This window comes from Eumetopias jubatus, unplaced genomic scaffold (genome assembly GCF_037043125.1).
Source record: "Eumetopias jubatus isolate StellerSeaLion01/CBP00866 unplaced genomic scaffold, mEumJub1_p1.0 scaffold_17, whole genome shotgun sequence".
Lineage (NCBI taxonomy): Eukaryota > Metazoa > Chordata > Mammalia > Carnivora > Otariidae > Eumetopias > Eumetopias jubatus.
The window spans coordinates 36124111-36142293 of record NW_028274823.1 but is presented as its reverse complement, the minus strand read 5'-3'; the positions used below and the strand labels follow the sequence as shown (position 1 = coordinate 36142293).

The following is an 18183-nucleotide window of genomic DNA, read 5'->3' as shown; positions in this document are numbered from 1 at the left end:
TTAACTTCCTTTCTCTTCTGACCACCTAGCTTCTGTCACACCCTCCCTCACCGAGGCCCCTGCCCGCCCTCCAACATAATACTGACCCTGTCTCAATGCCCTTTCGAAACCCTTCCCCCACCAGTTCACTGTACCAGCCTTTTCCATTGTGTCCTGGCCCTGATGCTTACCCTGCTTGCCTCATAGCTGGCTACCGTGGGATAACAGGTCAGACTGCCCTCTTGTCAGATCCTGGTCTGCTCATCCCTTTGTTCTACCTTTTGTGTGGTGTTTATTCTGCTGTTCTGGATAGAGGAAGGGAGAACTCCAAAAAAAAAAAAAGTATTCTTGTATCCCCATTCCTCTATTCAGGGAGGCAAGTTTGGCTACCACCAAGGTGGAAGATATAAGGATAATTAGGCCTGGATAAGGTGAGAGAGTGAGCTGATCTGTTAACCCCAGGACAGTTGGCTGCTAGAGGAGCAGAGGTTACATGACATGGCATTGGGATAAAAGGCTTTGCATAAAGGAGAGGCAAGAGGAACTGTGTGGCTTTGAGACAGGATCAGCATTAGGTTAGAGAGAAGTCAGAGGTCTTTGGCCAGGAGTGTGGTTCTAATGAAGCTGGGTAGCAGGAGACTAAAGGAAAGTTTAGAAAGGGTGGAGATTTTTGAAGGAATACAGTGCCTACTTCATAGTCTTTTTCTCAGCTTGCTATTTGGCGCAGGTGTAACTCTTGATGTTCAGAATGCTGAAATACTGCTGGGCTGATCTTATCACTTAACTGAAACATTACCTTAGCATCAGTTCTCTTTTTTTGTATTTTTTTTTAGGTTTATTTATTTGAGAGAGAGAGGGGGAGAGAGCGGGAGGAGGGGCAGAGGGAGAGAGAGAATCACAAGCAGACTCCCTGTCGAGTGTGGGAGCCCGATGCAGGGCCTGAGATCATGACCTGAGCCAGACGCTTAACCGACTGAACCACCAGTTCTGTTATTTTTATAACTTGTTTTGACATAATATAGCTATTACAGATTAAGGGTGTTTCTCAAAGGAAGAAAAAAAATTCTAATATAGCTCACTTTTTTTTAGCACACACTTTCTTTGCTTAAAAATAATACTTAAACTTGGCCCCAAGAAACTTGAACTTTTCTTTATAATTTTATTTTTTTATTATTACTTTTTAAAGATTTTATTTATTTGACAGAGAGAGACACAGCGAGAGAGGGAACACAAGCAGGGGGAGTGGGAGAGGGAGAAGCAGGCTCTGCGTTGAGCAAGTAGTCTGATGCGGGACTTGATCCCAGGACCCTGGAATCATGACCTGAGCTGAAGGCAGATGCTTAACCTACTGAGCCACCCTGGCATCCCAGATGTTTGAAATTTCTTTTTGCAAATTTCTTGGACAAAATCATACGGTCATGGCAATGTGCAGATGTTTGTTGTGGAGGTTCAGAGATGGTTCTCATGAACTTTAACATCACAACTCGATTTAAAGATGAAAATAATTCAAGGGGCATTCTGAGAGTTGTGTATGGGATGGGTGAGGGAAATCATTTTATGGGAAAGGGATTTGTGTCTGACTTAGTCTTAGAACTTTTAAATAACACCAGTTGTCAAAAAAATGTTTTCTCCCTTCCTTTTCTTCTATCTCTGAGTCACTCTTCACCAAATCCTGTAGCAAAACTCGATGAATGAATGGGTAAAGGCAAGTATTTAGATAGCCTGGAATTGATAAGGAGAAATATTGTGTTAGCAGATGGAATGTGTCTGTGTATAGTGTATATATAAAGTAAATTAATTTTCGCATGTCTTATAAAAATTAATTTCTTTGTAATCATTCTGTGTGCCATTCAGTACATTGGAAGCAGAAACTGTGTTGTATTATTCTGCTTTATGCCACTGGCTTTTTTATTACCTCACATATTTTTCTTAAAATTTGTCCTTCCTACATACCCCTAACTATAAATTTGAACCTTACCTCATAGTGTTTTGTTCTGAAGCAGTTAAAAACTTTTCATAGTACTCTTAGCATTCTTGAATGAAAAAGATCTATTTTAGTTCTATTTCTTACTACTTACAATGATTTTGTGCTTATTAGTGACTGGCTAGTTTGAGAAATACTACCAGAAAAAAAACGATCCTGCCCATTTCATCTGCCTCTTAAAGGTTTATCTTTTCTTCGAAAAGGCTTTCAGAGCTTTGTTGTGTAATTTTTTAGCTCTTAGTGATAGAAAAATAATCCCAGAAGTAAAATAAGAGCTTCATTGGGACCTTACTCTCTCTTCCTCATTAGATAAAATTTGAAAATATATTCATTAAATCTCCCCTTTATAGCATTGGGCAGTCAATATAACTTTGCCCCTTGTCATTCTCCATCTTTTTAAAAAATGTTTTTACAGATTTATTTATTTTAGCGTGCGAGTGCATGCGTGCAAGTGGTGGGGAAGGGCAGTGAGAGAGGAGAAGCAGACTCCCAACTGAGTGTGGAACCGGACTCGGGCTCCATCTCACCACCCTGAGATTATGACCTGAGCTGGAAACCAAGAGTTGGATGCTCAGTCGACTAACCCACCCAGGCGCCCCATCCTCCATCTTTTTTAAAAGTACCCATTTATTCCATATATGAAGTATGAAGCTGCCTTCTTTTCATTACCTGTGGCATTCACTTTGCCTTATTGAGCCTGATTAGTAGTGTGATAGGAAAGCTAAACCTATATTATGATATGTGGATAGTTGGTGGTAGTTACTTGTGACTTTGCCTTTCTAAAACCTTAGGATTTTCCTGTATTCCAAAATGACAGTAACACAGTGTTCTACTTCTTACCTATTCCAGGTATAAGGCATTGTGATATTATTCCAAGCTTTATTCATTGGATAAATGGCAGAATTGGAATTTGAACTGTGGTGTTGTGGCTCTAGAATTGATGCCATTATGCTGTATGCCTTTGGAAACATTTTACTCAGAGATCTTATTTTTGCCGTATTTGTCACTTCTATACAAATGACCCCATATATATACCTTTAGTCTCAGTTCTTCCTGAACTTCAGAACTCTATTCCAGCTATCCTTTTTGGTCTCTCCTAGCTATCCTGTCCCCCCACTAGTAAACTTACCATCTTTTCCCATATTTTCTCTACTAGTTCTTCCCATTTTGAAAAATGAATCTTCATTTTCTAAGATTCAGAGTCTGAGAGTCTAATTTTCTTGACATTTCGTTATTGCACCATGTATGTTTATCCTCTGCACCCTCTCTCCCAACTTCTTTTTTTTAATTAAAAAAAATTTCTTTTTAAAGATTTTACTTATTTAGGGCGCCTGGTGGCTCAGTTGTTGAGCATCTGCCTTCGGCTCGGGTCATGATCTCAGGATCCTGGGATGGAGTCCCACATCGAGCTCCCTGCTCAGCTGGAAGCCTGCTTCTCCCTCTCCTGCTCCCCCTGCTTGTGTTCCCTCTCTTGCTGTGTCTCTGTCAAATAAATAAAAAAATCCTTAAAAAAAATAAATAAGATTTTACTTATTTATTTGAGAGAAAGAGAGCACACAAGCAGGGGAAGGGGCAGAGGGAGAAGCTGACTCCCCGCTGAGCAGGGAGCCCTATGCCAGGCTCTATCCCAGGACCCCAAGATCCTGACCTGAGCCAAAGGCAGCCACTTAACTAACTGAACCACCCAGGCGCCCCTCTCCCAACTTCTTTATAGACTTCTTGCCATGATGGTAGGTTAGGTCTGCGCTTTTAGCCTAAAACTCTCTAATAAAAGTTTTCTTCCATTACACTTCATGCTTCACGCTGCTGCCAGATTAATCTTCCTAAAATAGAGCTCCAGTTCCACCAAGACCTTTGTGGTCGACCTCTTAAGGTCCATCTCATACACCATTTATTTTATGAAGCCTTTTCAGTATTACGCAGCTGGGGATATATAGTATTTGCTCCCTCTGTTCCCACTCTTCAGAGCACTTTGTATTTCTTTTCTGACACAATATTGTTGTATCCTGTATTCTAATTATTTGTGTACTTGCCTTTCTACTTACCCTACCCCCGATTGCAAGTTCCTTAAGAGTAGAGATTCTCCTGTAGCCCTAGAATAGGTCTTTGTTCATAAATGCTCAATACATTTATTTATTAAACTTACACCAATGAGGAAACACGTTTCAGAATAATCATTATATTTTTGTTATTTTAGGCTTGACCGTCTTTTTATCTTACTGGATACTGGCACTACTCCAGTTACAAGAAAAGCTGCTGCACAGCAACTTGGAGAAGTGGTAAAGCTTCATCCCCATGAACTAAATAATCTTTTATCTAAAGTAAGAACTCTTTTTTTCTTTCAGTATAACGCAGTTGTAGAAATTTGTGGATAGGAATATGACAATAGAAATTCTTATTTTTATTTAGTGGCAGTTTGTGGTCTTCAAATTCCATTAAATATCTTCCTATTTCTCCAGATATTTTTTTAAATTTGGTCTTTCTTTTTTTGTCATAAGATTTAAAATATTTTGAGTTTTTTTGCGTCAAGTTTAATTGTCTAAGTGATTTGACAATATACCACCTTTTGCCTGTGGCACAAATTTGAATCTGACCCAATTTGGTAATGAACTAAGTTGTTAATCTAGTTTGTTAGTGGTCTGACTTGTTCTTAATGGCTAGTAATTATATCTAGTTGGCAGTCTTCAAATGGATTGAGTGCTTATGGGAAATGATTGAAATATATGAGAAGCTAGTTATCATTACATTTTAAGTTATCACCTGTTTGAAAGTGGAGGCTTTCTGCTTTGGTGGATCGGTGTTTTTCATTAATACCAGCCCATATTCTTTTCTTAAGCAATGGCTGTATTTTTACTGAACTCTGGGCTTGTAGAAGTGTGCCTGATCATGGTAAGCAGCACATTCCATGTGTTTAATAAATCTCTGGCATGCAGGGGCGCCTGGGTGGCTTAGTCAGTTGAATGTCCAACTCTTGGTTTCAGCTCAGGTCGTGATCTCATGGGTCGTGGGATCGAGCCTCATGTGGGCTCTGTCCTCAGTGGGGAGTCTGCCTGAAGACTCTCTCCCTCTGCCCTTACCCCCAACCCTCCCTCCTTGAGTGCGTGCACATGTTCTCTCTCTCTCTAAAATAAATCTTAAAAAATTTTTCTTTTCTGGCATACAAAGTAAAACCTGGAATGCTCTGTGTGTTGGGGGGCTCGGGTGGGAAGGAGGGTGGGAATAGAGGATAGGGTTGGGGAGCAATATCGAAATCCCAAGAACCCTCTCTTCCTCCTGGTCTGTCTTCCTTCCTTCCAAAGATTTTATTTACTTATTTGAGAAAGAGAGAGCATATGAGCAAGGGATAAGAGGGAGAGGGAGAGGGAGAAGCAGACTCCCCACCGAGCAGGCAGGGAGCCCGATGTGGGGCTTGATGCCAGGACCCCAGGATCACAACCTGAGCCAAAGGCAGATGAGACACTTAACTGACTGAGCCACCTGAGCCAAAGGCAGACACTTAACTGACTGAGCCACCCAGGCGCCCCTTACCCACTCCTTTGATTCTCATTTGTCCCTTCTTGATTCATATGAATAGGAATTCTAAGGCCTTGTGAATATACAAATCTGTATGATATGGTTCCCACCATGAGGGCTGACAGTAACTGTCTTTTCCGGTATATTTACCACTTAGATATTATCAGGACCTTCTAACCAATATGTAGATGAAGAGACAGTGATTTGATATCCACAGGCTCCATGTTCTCAGAATGGAGAAGGATGCCTATTAGACACTATTCTCAATGTGTAAGGTAGGGGGATAGAGAGGCATACCCATTTCTTCTCACCCCAGAGGAAAAGGTGGGGGACTGAATGAGCAGAAACTGGAAACTGGGAGCAAAACTAATTTGTGCTGAACTGAGAAAAGGTTTCCAGCCTTCTGAGTTCTGTTCTGCTTAACTTGGATCCTGGCATATTGGCTGTCATCAAATAATTCCAAGAGGCAAAATTTGTCTTTCATACCGTCTCACCTCTTATCCTCTTTTCTCTCCCCTCAGTGTTTTCCTGTTGCCTTACGGTTGTTTTTTTAAACTGCTTATTGTACAATTCAGTTGTTTTATTTTACTTTTTTAAAGTTTTTTTTTTAAGATTTTATTTATTTATTTGACAGAGAGAGACACGAGAGAGGGAGCACAAGCAGGGGGAGTAGGAGAGGGAGAAGCAGGCTTCCCGTGGAGCAGGGAGCCCGATGCAGGACTCGATCCCAGGACCCTGGGATCATGACCTGAGCTGAAGGCAGACGCTTACCGACTGAGCCACCCAGACGTTCCTTAAAGTTTTTTTTTTTTTTAAGATTTTATTTTCAGGTAATCTGTGCACCCAGTATAGGGCTTGAATTTACAACCCCAAGACTCAGAGTCACATGCTGCACCCACTGAGCCAGCCAGGTACCCCTCAGTGATTTTATCTATTTATTTATATATTTATTTTAATGTTTATTTATTTATTCATGAAAGAAAGAGAGAGGTAGAGGGAGAAGCAGGCTCCCTGCGTAGCAGGGAGCCCGATGCGGGACTCGATCTCAGGATCCTGGGATCATGACCTGAGCTGAAGGCAGACGCTTAACCATCTGAGCCACGCAGGCGCCCCTATTTATTTATTTTTTTAATTTTAAAATATTTATTTATTTGACAGAGAGAGAGAGACAGCGAGAGCAGGAACACAAGCAGGGGAGTGGGAGAGGGAGAAGCAGGCTTCCTGCAGAGCAAGGAGCCCGATGCGGGGCTCGATCCCAGGACCCTGGGATCACGACCTGAGCCGAAGGCAGACGCTTAATGACTGAGCCACCTAAGCGCCCCGCCCCTCAGTGATTTTAGATATGTGCAGTCATCACCACAACCTAATTTTTATTTCCCCAAAAAGAAACCTTATGCCCATTAGCAGTCACTCTCCATCACTCTCCCTCCCATACCTAGTCCTAGGCAACCCCAGTCTACTTTCTGCCTATAGACTTGCCTATTGTGAAAATTTTTTATTAATGTGACTGGTTTCTTTCACTCAAAATAATATTTTTAACGTTCTTTCATATTGAAGCTTGTCTCATTACTTCATTCCTTTTTATTGCCAAATATTCCATTGTATGGATGTGATCTGAATATATTATGTGTATATACCACATCTTATCTGTTCATCAGTTGATGGACATTTGGGTTGTTTCCACTTTTTGGCCTTTGATGAATAATGCTGCTATGAAAATTCATGTACAAGTTTTTGTGTGGGGTGTATGTTTTCATTTCTCTTGGGTTTATACCTGTGGATAGAATTGCTGGATCATATAGTAACTATGTTTAACTTTATGAGGAACTGCCAGACTGTTTTCCAAAATGGCTCCATTGTTTTACATTCCTAACAGTAGTGTATGAGAGAGCTGATTTTTTTTTTTTACATCCTTGCCAATGCTTGTTATTAACTGACTTTGATTATTTCCATATTAGTGAGTGTTAAGTGATACGTCATTGTAGTTTTGACTTGCATTTTCCTGGTGACTAGTGATGTTGAACATCTTTTCATGTGTTTATTGACCCTTGGTGTATCTTTTTTGGAGAACTGTCTCTTCAGATCCTTTACCTATTTCTCCTTTTTTGTGTGTGTGTGTGGGGGGAACAGAGGGAGAGGGAGGGAGAATCTTAGGCAGGCTCCATGCCCAATGTGGACCCCAATGTGGGGCTTGATCTCATAACCCTGAGATCATGACCTGAACTGAAATCAAGAGTCAGATGCTTGCCAACTAAGTCACCCAGGCGCCCCTAGATCCTTTGCCCATTTTTAAGTGGGATATTTGTTCTTTTAATACTGAGTTGTAATAGTTCTCTATGTATTTTGGATACAAGCAAGCTCCTTACAAGGTATTTCATTTGCAAATTGTTCTTCCAGTCTGTGGTTGTCTTTTCACTTTCCTGATGGTATCCTTTGAAGCATAAAAGTTATTAATTTTGACTTAGTCAGATTTATCCTTTTTTTTCATATCCCTTGTGCTGTTTAGGATCATATCTAAGAAGTCTTGCCTGATCCAAGGTCACAAAGATTTACCCCTGTGTTTTCTTCTAAGAATTGTATAGCTTTAGATCTTACTCTTAGACTTAGGCTCATTTTGAGTTATTTTGTGTGTGTGTGTGTGTGTGTATGGTGTTAGGTAGGGGTTCACAATCATTTTGTTGCCCTAGCACCATTTGTGGAAAAAACTATTCTTTCCCCATTGAATTGTCTTGGCAGTCTTGTTGAAAATCAGTTGACTATAGAGAGTTTTATTTCTAGACTCTCAATTCTATTCCATTGATCTGTGTATCTGTCCTTTTGCCAGTACCACATCGTAAGTTTTGAAATCAAGAAGTGTGAGTATACCAACTTTATTATTCTTTTTCAAGATTGTTTTGGTGACCCTGGGTCCCTTGCATTTCTATATAAATTTTAGGATCAACTTGGCCATTTCTGCAAAAAAAGTGAGCTGGGATTTTGATAGGAATTTTGTTGAATCAGTAGATCAATTGAGGGAGTATTACTCTCTTAACAGTATTAAATCTATAGATCCACAAACATGAGGTGAGGTGTCTTTCTGTTTATTTAGATCTTATTTCCTTTCTTTCAATGGCATTTTGAATATTTCTGTAATTTTCAGTATATGAGTCTTGTACTTTAAGTTTACATTTAAGTATTTCATACTTTTTGGTGCTATTATAAATGGGATTTTTAAAATTTTGTTTTCCAATTGTTTATTGAAAGTATTTAGCAAAACAGTTGATTTTTATATATTGATTTTATATCTTCCCATCCTGCTGAACTCATTTGTTCTTTCTGCTAGTTTTTACAACTTAACTCTTTGTGTTAAGTAATGGGACTTAATGAAAATACACATTTTGCTTTTTACTATATTAAAAGGTAGGTTATTTTTTAAATGTACTTAAGTATCTTTTAACTAAAAGTTTCCTGTTTCCTTTTTTTTTAAGGGGTAGTGATATTTCCTGTGAATGATAGAATCTTGTAAATGATATTAATAATTCCAAGGTGTTTTATTTATATAAATTTTTATGTGAAGTCCAGTGGCTGCTAAATTATAAATTAACAACAAGTAAATTTGTATTTCTCTGTTCTGGCTACTTTGAACAAACAGTATTTTGGTATAACTGTTTTATCTTATAATTTTTTAAGGTGTTGATATATTTAAGAAGTACAAATTGGGATACCCGGATTGCAGCAGGACAAGCTGTTGAAGCTATAGTGAAAAATGTACCTGAGTGGAATCCAGTACCAAGAACCAAACAAGGTGCTTTTAAGTGGTAAAAGTAGTTTGCAGTAACAACCTACCTGTAGAATTAACTATACGTTTTATATTTTAATAATTTCAATTTTAATTTAAAGGCTTAATTCTCAGGTACAGCTTTGTCAGGAAATGACAATGAATAAGGTGATTTTCACCATACTTTTTTTTTTTTTTAAGATTTTATTTATTTGAGGGCGCCTGGGTGGCTCAGTTGGTTAAGCGACTGCCTTCGGCTCAGGTCATGATCCTGGAGTCCCGGGATCAAGTCCCGCAGCGGGCTCCCTGCTCGGCGGGGAGTCTGCTTCTCCCTCTCCCGCTCCCCCCTCTTGTGCTCTCTCTCTCTTTCACTCTGTCTCTCAAATAAATAAATAAAATCTTTAAAAAAAAAAGATTTTATTTCTTTGAGACAGCTTCTGCGCACACACATTCTTGAGGGTGGGGAGGGGCAGAGGGAGAGGGAGAGGCAGACTCCCTGCTGAGTGCGGAGCCGGATGTGGGGCTCAATCCCAGGACCCTGAGATCATGACCCGAGCTGAAGGTAGACAGGCGACTGAGCCACCCAGGCGCCTCTTTCACCACGCTTTTAAAAAACTACTAGATAAACTATGTTTTCATGTATATTTTTAAAATTATTAACTGTACAGTATGCTTGACTTAAAGAGATTATTGCTTCCCTCAGGAATTTATGCCCAAAAAAAGAAACTAAATAATGCAGCATTAGGTATTTGAAGCAGTGTTTTTTCTTGTTGCTGGGAGAATAGTGTAATTATTTTCTAAATTTAAGCACAATTATGTATGGATATTTAGAGGGGTCTTTAGTTTCTAATGTGTCCTTTAGATGTCTTGTAGTAAAAATTATTTTTCTGACTGCTTGCAACAATATTTAAGAACGAGCATATGCTTTTAAAAATTTGTAAAGGTATACACTTTAAGTGAAATTCTTTTTTAAAGATTTCATTTATTTGTCAGAGAGAGAGAAAGAGGGGAGCACAAGTAGGGGGAGCATCAGTCAGAGGGAGAAGCAGGCTCCCCGCCGAGCAGGGAGCCCGATGTGGGACTTGATCCCAGGACCCTGGGATCATGACCTGAGCTGAAGGCAGATACTTAACCAACTGAGCCACTCAGGCGTCCCTTAAATGAAAATTTAATGTGCAACCTGATTTCATTTTCAAGTCACTTTGATAACCTCACTTTTATCATACATTTTAGCTTGTCTAAAATTTTTGCTTTAATTATCTGGCACCTATTATGTTGAGAGACTGTATTAATTTGTCCTCTCTCATCAAATGAAATATGTAACCAGAAGAAGTTATAACTTGTTTTAGAAAGGAGCCTTTTCTTTTTTAGCTTGTTTTCCCTGCTTATTTTGGTATATAGAGTTGTTAGAACTCAGATTCTTTTTACAAAACATTAAATTAGTTACACCAGCATTAAAATTTATGGTAAGGTTGCTTGTCATCATTGGAAAACTTAAAATAATTATACTTTAGTTTAATAAATGAATTATATGCAAGTACTAGCTCAAAGTATTTAAAGTTAGTGAACAGTTAAAATATATTTAAAAATTTATAATGGCATAACTTTCTTGAGGAGGAATACAAAACATTTTATGATGCTTTTAGGCCTCAGATATATAATTTTAGCAATTTACCAGGAGATTATAATTTGCTCATATTATGAGGAGTCCTATTGAATGAAGAGTTGCTTTGTGTCATAGATATTCCTTAGGTATAGGGACGAATGATGCTTATTAGCTTAAATATGAATATATTCTCTAAATATGTTTGTTTTCCAAATGAGCACTATGATGAACTCAGGCTGTTACCTTGGTAGTGTTTTCAAACAGTTAAACAGTAAATGGAGACAATACACACACACACACACACACACACATATTTTTAAAGATTTTATTTGTCAGAGAGAGAGAGAGAGAGAGCATGTGCACAAGCAGGGGGAGCAGCAGCAGAGGGAGAAGCAGGCTCCCCACTGAGCAAGGAGCCCAATGCGGGACTTGATTCCAGGACCCTGGGATCGTGACTTAAGCTGAAGGCAGATGCTTAAGCGACTGAGCCACCCAGGTGTCCCGATACAATATGGTATTTGACATACATATTTCAATATGGGATGCATTTCTTCATATAATAATCCGCCTTTTTAGTGAAAAACAGCTATACATACACCCACTAACATTCTGATAGTTTGTACAAGGGGAGCCACCATCTAAATAGTTTATTCATAAATAAGAGCTGATCATAAATAAATCCACAATAGCTTTTCTACTTCCTCTGCCTTTTATTTTTCTTAAAATGTTATACTACCACCCCCAGTAATGCTGTTTTCTTTCATTCTACACTTTGGCTTTATGATCAAATTAAGTATTTTTCAACCTCACTTAGAATCTACTTCAGAAAGTGCTATGGAAGATTCACCTACTACAGATCGATTGAATTTTGACAGATTTGATATATGTAGATTGTTACAGCATGGGGCATCACTTTTGGGATCTGCTGGTGCAGAATTTGAAGTACAAGATGAAAAATCAGGTATGTAGTAGTCCTATAGAAGAAAGTCTGAAATGTTTGTGTTCAGGCTAAATTATCACTTGCTATGCTACATATCAGTCATGCAAAATCTTAATAGATGTTACAAAATGTAAATTGAAGTATGCAGTTGGGGAAGGGGAGGCATTGTGGGTGGAGAAGATAACCAAAAGTATTTGGTCTAAAAATATACCATATGAATATTTTCCTCCTTTTAAGTGAATATGTACCATATCTATACATTGTTAATAGATACATATTAGTATTTCAGCAGGCTTTTTATTATGTAATAGAGAAATTATAAAGTGTACTCCATGAACCTTGGTTGAATAGATTTTAAAAGCCAGGATTGGTACAGTTTGTGATACTATTTTCATAATTCTGGACATTTGAGAGGCTTTATGACAGCTTTCTTTTTATCATGTGTTTAAAAAATTTAAATAATTGGATCTCATGCTGGTGACCAAAACAAACACTAAAAATGAAAAAAATAAATCTTGGATAGGAAATCGTCCCACTGTCTTCAAACTTAGGGAATCCATCTGGATATAAAAAAAAGTGGCCATTCAAGATTGATGCCTTGAGTGGAAAAAACCTTGATGTTTTTAATGGGTTTCTGTAAGTAAGTTGCTCTTTTGACTAAAACCAAAACATAACAGTTTTTGTTACTAATAAAATTAATCATTACTCAAAGCATGTCTATCTAGCTAAGTTAATGAAATGATCACTTGTTCATCTTTAAAAAAAATGTCAAACACCCATTTACTCTTGCTTAAATATGGTTTCTATTGAAAGATTTCTGGTTAACCTCAGAACAGCATAGGTTGTTGAAATGTGCAAGTCCCCTTATATGCAAAATTTTTTCAATAAATACAGTATGGTACTGTAAATGTATTTTCCTTATGATTTTCTTAATGTTTTCTCTAGCTTAGTTTATTCTAAGAATATAGTATATAATACATGTACAAATACGTGTTAATTGACTGTTTATGTTACTGGTAAGGCTTTTGATCAACAGGATGCTATTAGTAGTTAAGTTTGGGGGGGTCAAAGTTATACACAGATTTTCAACTGCTTGGGAGTTGGTGTCCCGAATCCCCATGTTGTCCAAGGGTCAGTTGTACTTTAACTATTTTTGGAGAGAATTAAGAGGAGGATTTGGTTAAGTTCCAGAAAAGCATAGCTTTTCTAATAAGGGAGGTAGAAATCATTTAAAAAACTTTCTGATTTGAAAAAAATTCTCTCTAAACAGTAAGTTTACTAATTTTACTATTGTACTCATATCAGAGATCATTGGCCCTTGTCCAGGAGTAAAAGTCAGTGTCGCCATTGTCACTTAAAAAAAATATCTGTATTTGGGTCTTATCCTCGAGATTCAGATTTGATAGATCTGTGGATAGTTCTAGGACATTGTATTTATTTTTATTTTTATTTATTTATTTTTTTAAAGATTATTTTTTTTATTTATTTGACAGAGAGAGACAGCAAGAGAGGGAACACAGGTAGGGGGAGAGGGAGAGGGAGAAGCAGGCTTCCCACCGAGCAGGGAGCCCGATGCGGGGCTTGATCCCAGGACCCTGGGATCATGACCTGAGCCAAAGGCAGACATCTAACAACTGAGCCACCCAGGTGCCCCTATTTATTTTTATTTTTATTTTTTAAAGATTTATTTATTTTTTTGACAGAGAGAGAGAGAGCACAATTAGGCAGAGCAGCAGGCAGAGGGAGAGGGAGAAGCAGGCTCTCTGTTGAGCAGGGAGCCCGACGTGGGCTCAATCCCAGGACCCTGAGATCATGACCTGAGTCGAAGGCAGCTGCTTAACCAACTGAGCAACCCAGGCGCCTGTGTTTGTTTTTATTTTAATTTTTAAATTTTTTTAGTTTAAACTCAGTTAACATATAGTATATTATTAGTTTCAGGGGTAGAATTTAGTGATTCGTCACCCAGTGCTCATTATATCAAGTGCCTTCCTTAATGCCCATCACCCAGTTACCCCATCCACCCACCCACCTCCCTTCCAGCAACCCTCAGTTTGTTTCCTGTAGTTAAGAGTTTCTTGTGGTTTGTCTCCCTCTCTGTTTTTATTTTATTTTTCCTTTCCTTCTATGTTCATCTGTTTTGCTGCTTAAATTCCACATTGTAAGTGAAAACATAATGGGATTTGTCTTTCTCTGACTAACTTATTTCGCTTAGCATAATACCCTCTAGTTCCATCCATGTCATTGCAAATGGCAAGATTTCATTCTTTTTGATGGGTGAGTAATACTCCATTGTATATGTACCACATCTTTATCCATTCATCAATTGAAGGACATCTGGGCTCTTTCCATATTCTTTTTTATTAACATATATTATTTGTTTTGGGGGTACAGGTCTGTGATTCATCAGTCTTACACAATACACAGCTTTCACCACAACACATACCCTCCCAAATGTCCATCACCCAGCCACCGCATCCCCCTACCCCCCTCCCCTCCAGCAAACCCCAGTTTGATTCCTGAGATTAAGAGTCTCTTGTGGTTTGTCTCCCTCTCTGGTTTCGTCTTGTTTCATTTTTTCCTCTCTTCCCCTATGATCTTCTGCCTTGTTTCTTAAATTCCACAAAGCAGTGAGATTCTATGATAATTGTCTTTCTCTGATTGACTTATTTTGCTTAGCATAATACTCTCTAGTTCCATCCATGTCATTGCAAATGGCAAGATTTCAATTTTTTGATGGCTGCATAATAATCCATTTATGTACACCACATCTTTATCCATTCATCTGTCGATGGACATCTGGGCTCTTTCCATAGTTTGGCTTTTGTGGACATTGCTGCTATAAACATTGGGGTGCAGTTGCCCCTTTGGGTCACTACATTTGTATCTTTGGGATAAATACTCAGTATAGTGCAATTGCTGAGTTGTAGGGTAGCTCTATTTTCAACTTTTTGAGGAACCTCCATACTGTTTTCCAGACTGGCTGCATCAGCTTGCATTCCCACCAACAGTGGAAGAGGGTTCCCTTTTCTCTGCATCCTCACCAACATCTTTTGTTTCCTGACTTGTTAATTTTAGCCATTCTCACCAGTGTGAGGTGATATCTTATTGTGGTTTTGATTTGTATTTCCCTGATGCTGAGTGATGTGGAGCATTTTTTCATGTGTCTCTTGGCCATTTGTATGTTTTTGGAGAATATGTCTGTTAATGTCTTCTGCCCACTTCTTCACTGGATTTTTTTGGTTTTTTTTGGGTGTTGAGTGTGTTAAGTTCTTTATAGATCTTGGATACTAGCCCTTTATCTGATATGTCATTTGTGAATGTCTTCTCCCATTCTGTAGGTTGCCTTTTAGTTTTGTTGACTGTTTCCGTTGCTCTGAAGAACCTGTTTATCCTGATGAAGTCCCAGTAGTTCATTTTTGCTTTTGCCTTTGGAGTTGTGTCTAGCAAGAAGTGGCTGTAGCTGAGGTCAAGGAGGTTGCTGCCTGTGTTCTCCTCTAGGATTTTGATGGATTCCTGTCTCACATTGAAGTCTTTCATCCATTTTGAGTCTATTTTTGTTTATGGTGTAAGGAAATGGTCTAGTTTCATTCTTCTGCATGTGGCTGTCCAATTTTCCCAAAACCATTTGTTGAAGAGACTGTCTTTTTTCCATTGGATATTCTTTCTTGTCTTGTCAAACGTTAGTTGACCATAGAGTTGAGGGTCCATTTCTGGGCTCTCTATTCTGTTCCATTGATCTATGTGTCTGTTTCTGTGCCAGTACCATACTGTCTTGATGATGACAGCTTTGTAATAGAGCTGGAAGTCCAGGATGTTGTATTTAAAAGAAAAAAACTCTACGGGTGACTGATACATAACCAAGATTAGGAACCCCAGTTTTTGGGCAACTCAGATTTTAATGCTGTTAAGTCACAGTATGCTGATTAGTGCTCATTAAAAATTCTCTAATTAGATTTTCTTTTCGTGTCTGTTTATTTGTGTTTGTTTCCTTATACATGAAGGACACATACATGATTAGTATAGGTGCTAGTCTGATTTTCCTTTGCAGTTGTATAGGTTGTTTTCCCCAATAGGGCTTTCCCTGGAATGAGAGGACTGATTTTGGGTTCTGTGTAATTGTCATGGACTTGTGATCCAGCAGTCTTCACTTTTGGATGCCTAGTGTTTTTCCCTCCAGGTAGAGCAGTCTTAAATTTTTAAATACCTTTATTGAGATAAAATTCACATACCATACAGTTCACCCATTTTTAAAGTGTACAATTCACAGATATAGGCAGTCAGTTTTAGAGTATTTTCCTTATCTCAAGAAGAAACCCTATAACCTTTAGCTTCCAACCTCCTACGCCCTACTTCTTCCCTTCCCTTCCACGCTGTAAGCATCTTTCTGTCTCTGCCTATTCTGGACAGTTCTTATAAATGGAATTATCTAATATATGATCTTTTGTGACTGACTTCTTAGAGTGTTTCCAAGGTTTATACACCCTGTAATATATATCAGTACTTATTTTGTTTCCCTAAATAGTTTTTATTACTGGATGTATCAGTTTTTTAATTGTGGTAGAGTGTAGATAACATAAAATTTACATCTTAACTATTTTTTTATGTGTATAGTTCAGCAATATTAAGTACATTTACTTAATATTAAGTACATTTACATTGTTATAAGCCAATCTCCAGGACTCTTCATGTTGCAGAACTGAAACTTTATATAGTAGTCCCCTTTCTCCACAAAGGATATATTTCAAGCCTGAAACTGTAGGTAGTAGAACCAAACCATATATATATACTCTTTTTTCCTGTACATACAGAACTATGATAAAGTTTAGTTTATAAATTAGGCACAGTAAGAGACTGACAACAATAATAAAACAGAACTATTATATAACAATATATTTTACTAAAAATTATATAAATCTCTCTTGAAATATCTTACTGTAATGTACTCACCCTTCTTGTGCTGATGTAAGATGATAAAATGCCTAGGTGATGAGATGAAGTAAGGTGAATGACATAGGCATTGTGATGTAGTGTTAGGCTGCTGTTGACCTTCTGACAATATGTCCAAAGCAGGATCATCTGCCTCTGGACTGTTGTTGACTGGGGGTAACTGAAACCATACACCGTGGTAACTGACAACCACAGGTGAGTGGGAATTACTGTACCCATTAAACAGTTCCCATTCCTCACTCCCTCCAGCCCCGGGCAACCACCATTCTACTTTCTGTCTTTATGAATTTGACTACTCTAGGTACTTCATATAAGTAGAGTCATAACAGTATTTGTCCTTTTGTGATTGGCTTGTTTCACTTAACATAATCTCCTCAGCGTTCATCTATGTCATAGTCTGTGTCAGAATTTCCTTCCTTCTTTTTTTTTTTAAAGATTTTACCTATTTATTTGAGAGAGAGAATGAGAGAGAGAGAGAGCATGTGAGAAGGGGGAGGGTCAGAGGGAGAAGCAGACTGCCCACTTGAGCAGGGAGCCCGATGCGGGACTCGATCCCGGGACTCCAGGATCATGACCTGACCCGAAGGCAGTCGCCTAACCAACTGAGCCACCCAGGTGCCCCAGAATTTCCTTCCTTTTTAAGGCTGAATATTATTCCAGTGTGTATTTATACCACATTTTGTTTATTCATCCATCAGTAGATACTTGGGTACCACATTTTGTTTATTCTTCCATCAGTAGATACTTGGGTTGCTTCTACTTTTTGGTTATTGTAAATAATGCTGCTATCTATGAACATGGGTATACAGATATCTTTTTGAATTCCTGCCTTTAGTTCTTTTGGTTATATACCCAGAAGAGGAAATACTGGATCACATTGTATTTCTATTTTTAATTTTTTTAGGAACTGCCATACTGTTTTCCATAGTGTGTATACCATTTTACATTCACACGAGCAGTGCACAAGGTTTCCAGTTTCTCCGCATCCTTGCTGTGTTAGGGGGTCCATAGGTGGTATATTAAATTAAGAACATGCAGATTATGACCTGCTGAATGAAAATGCATAAACTACTCACATGGAGTTGGCAGGTAGCTCCTCAGCGTCGAGTTCCCATTTTGGGGAAGTGAAAACCCCAGGTTGTTTTGATTGAAGGCATGATTTCAGTTCACTTACACAAAAGAAATAAAGTCACATTGGGCGTGGAGCTTATTTAAAAAAAATAAATAAATAACATGGTTTATTTCCACAGGAGTGGATCTCATTTTATATATATTTGATAATTAACAGTAGAGCAATGGGGGAATCTCAATGAAAAGTCCTAGAGTGTTTTGTTAGCTAGAACACTATTTTTTTTTTTTTTAAGATTTTATTTATTTGACAGAGACACAGAGAGAGAGGGAACACAAGCAGGGGGAGTGGGAGAGGGAGAAGCAGGCTTCCCACCAAGCAGGGAGCC

At 38.4% G+C, this 18183-nt stretch overlaps 1 protein-coding gene across 1 annotated transcript in view; it reads left to right on the top strand.

Annotated features, from left to right (window-relative positions):
- Positions 1-18183, top strand: part of BTAF1 (B-TFIID TATA-box binding protein associated factor 1) — a 103727-nt gene that overhangs the window by 7424 nt on the left and 78120 nt on the right. The window contains exons 2-4 of the mRNA XM_028098737.1: positions 4161-4284; positions 9146-9260; positions 11654-11800. Coding sequence (XP_027954538.1) covers positions 4161-4284; positions 9146-9260; positions 11654-11800 — 386 coding nt within the window. The remainder of the gene's footprint in view (positions 1-4160; positions 4285-9145; positions 9261-11653; positions 11801-18183) is intronic.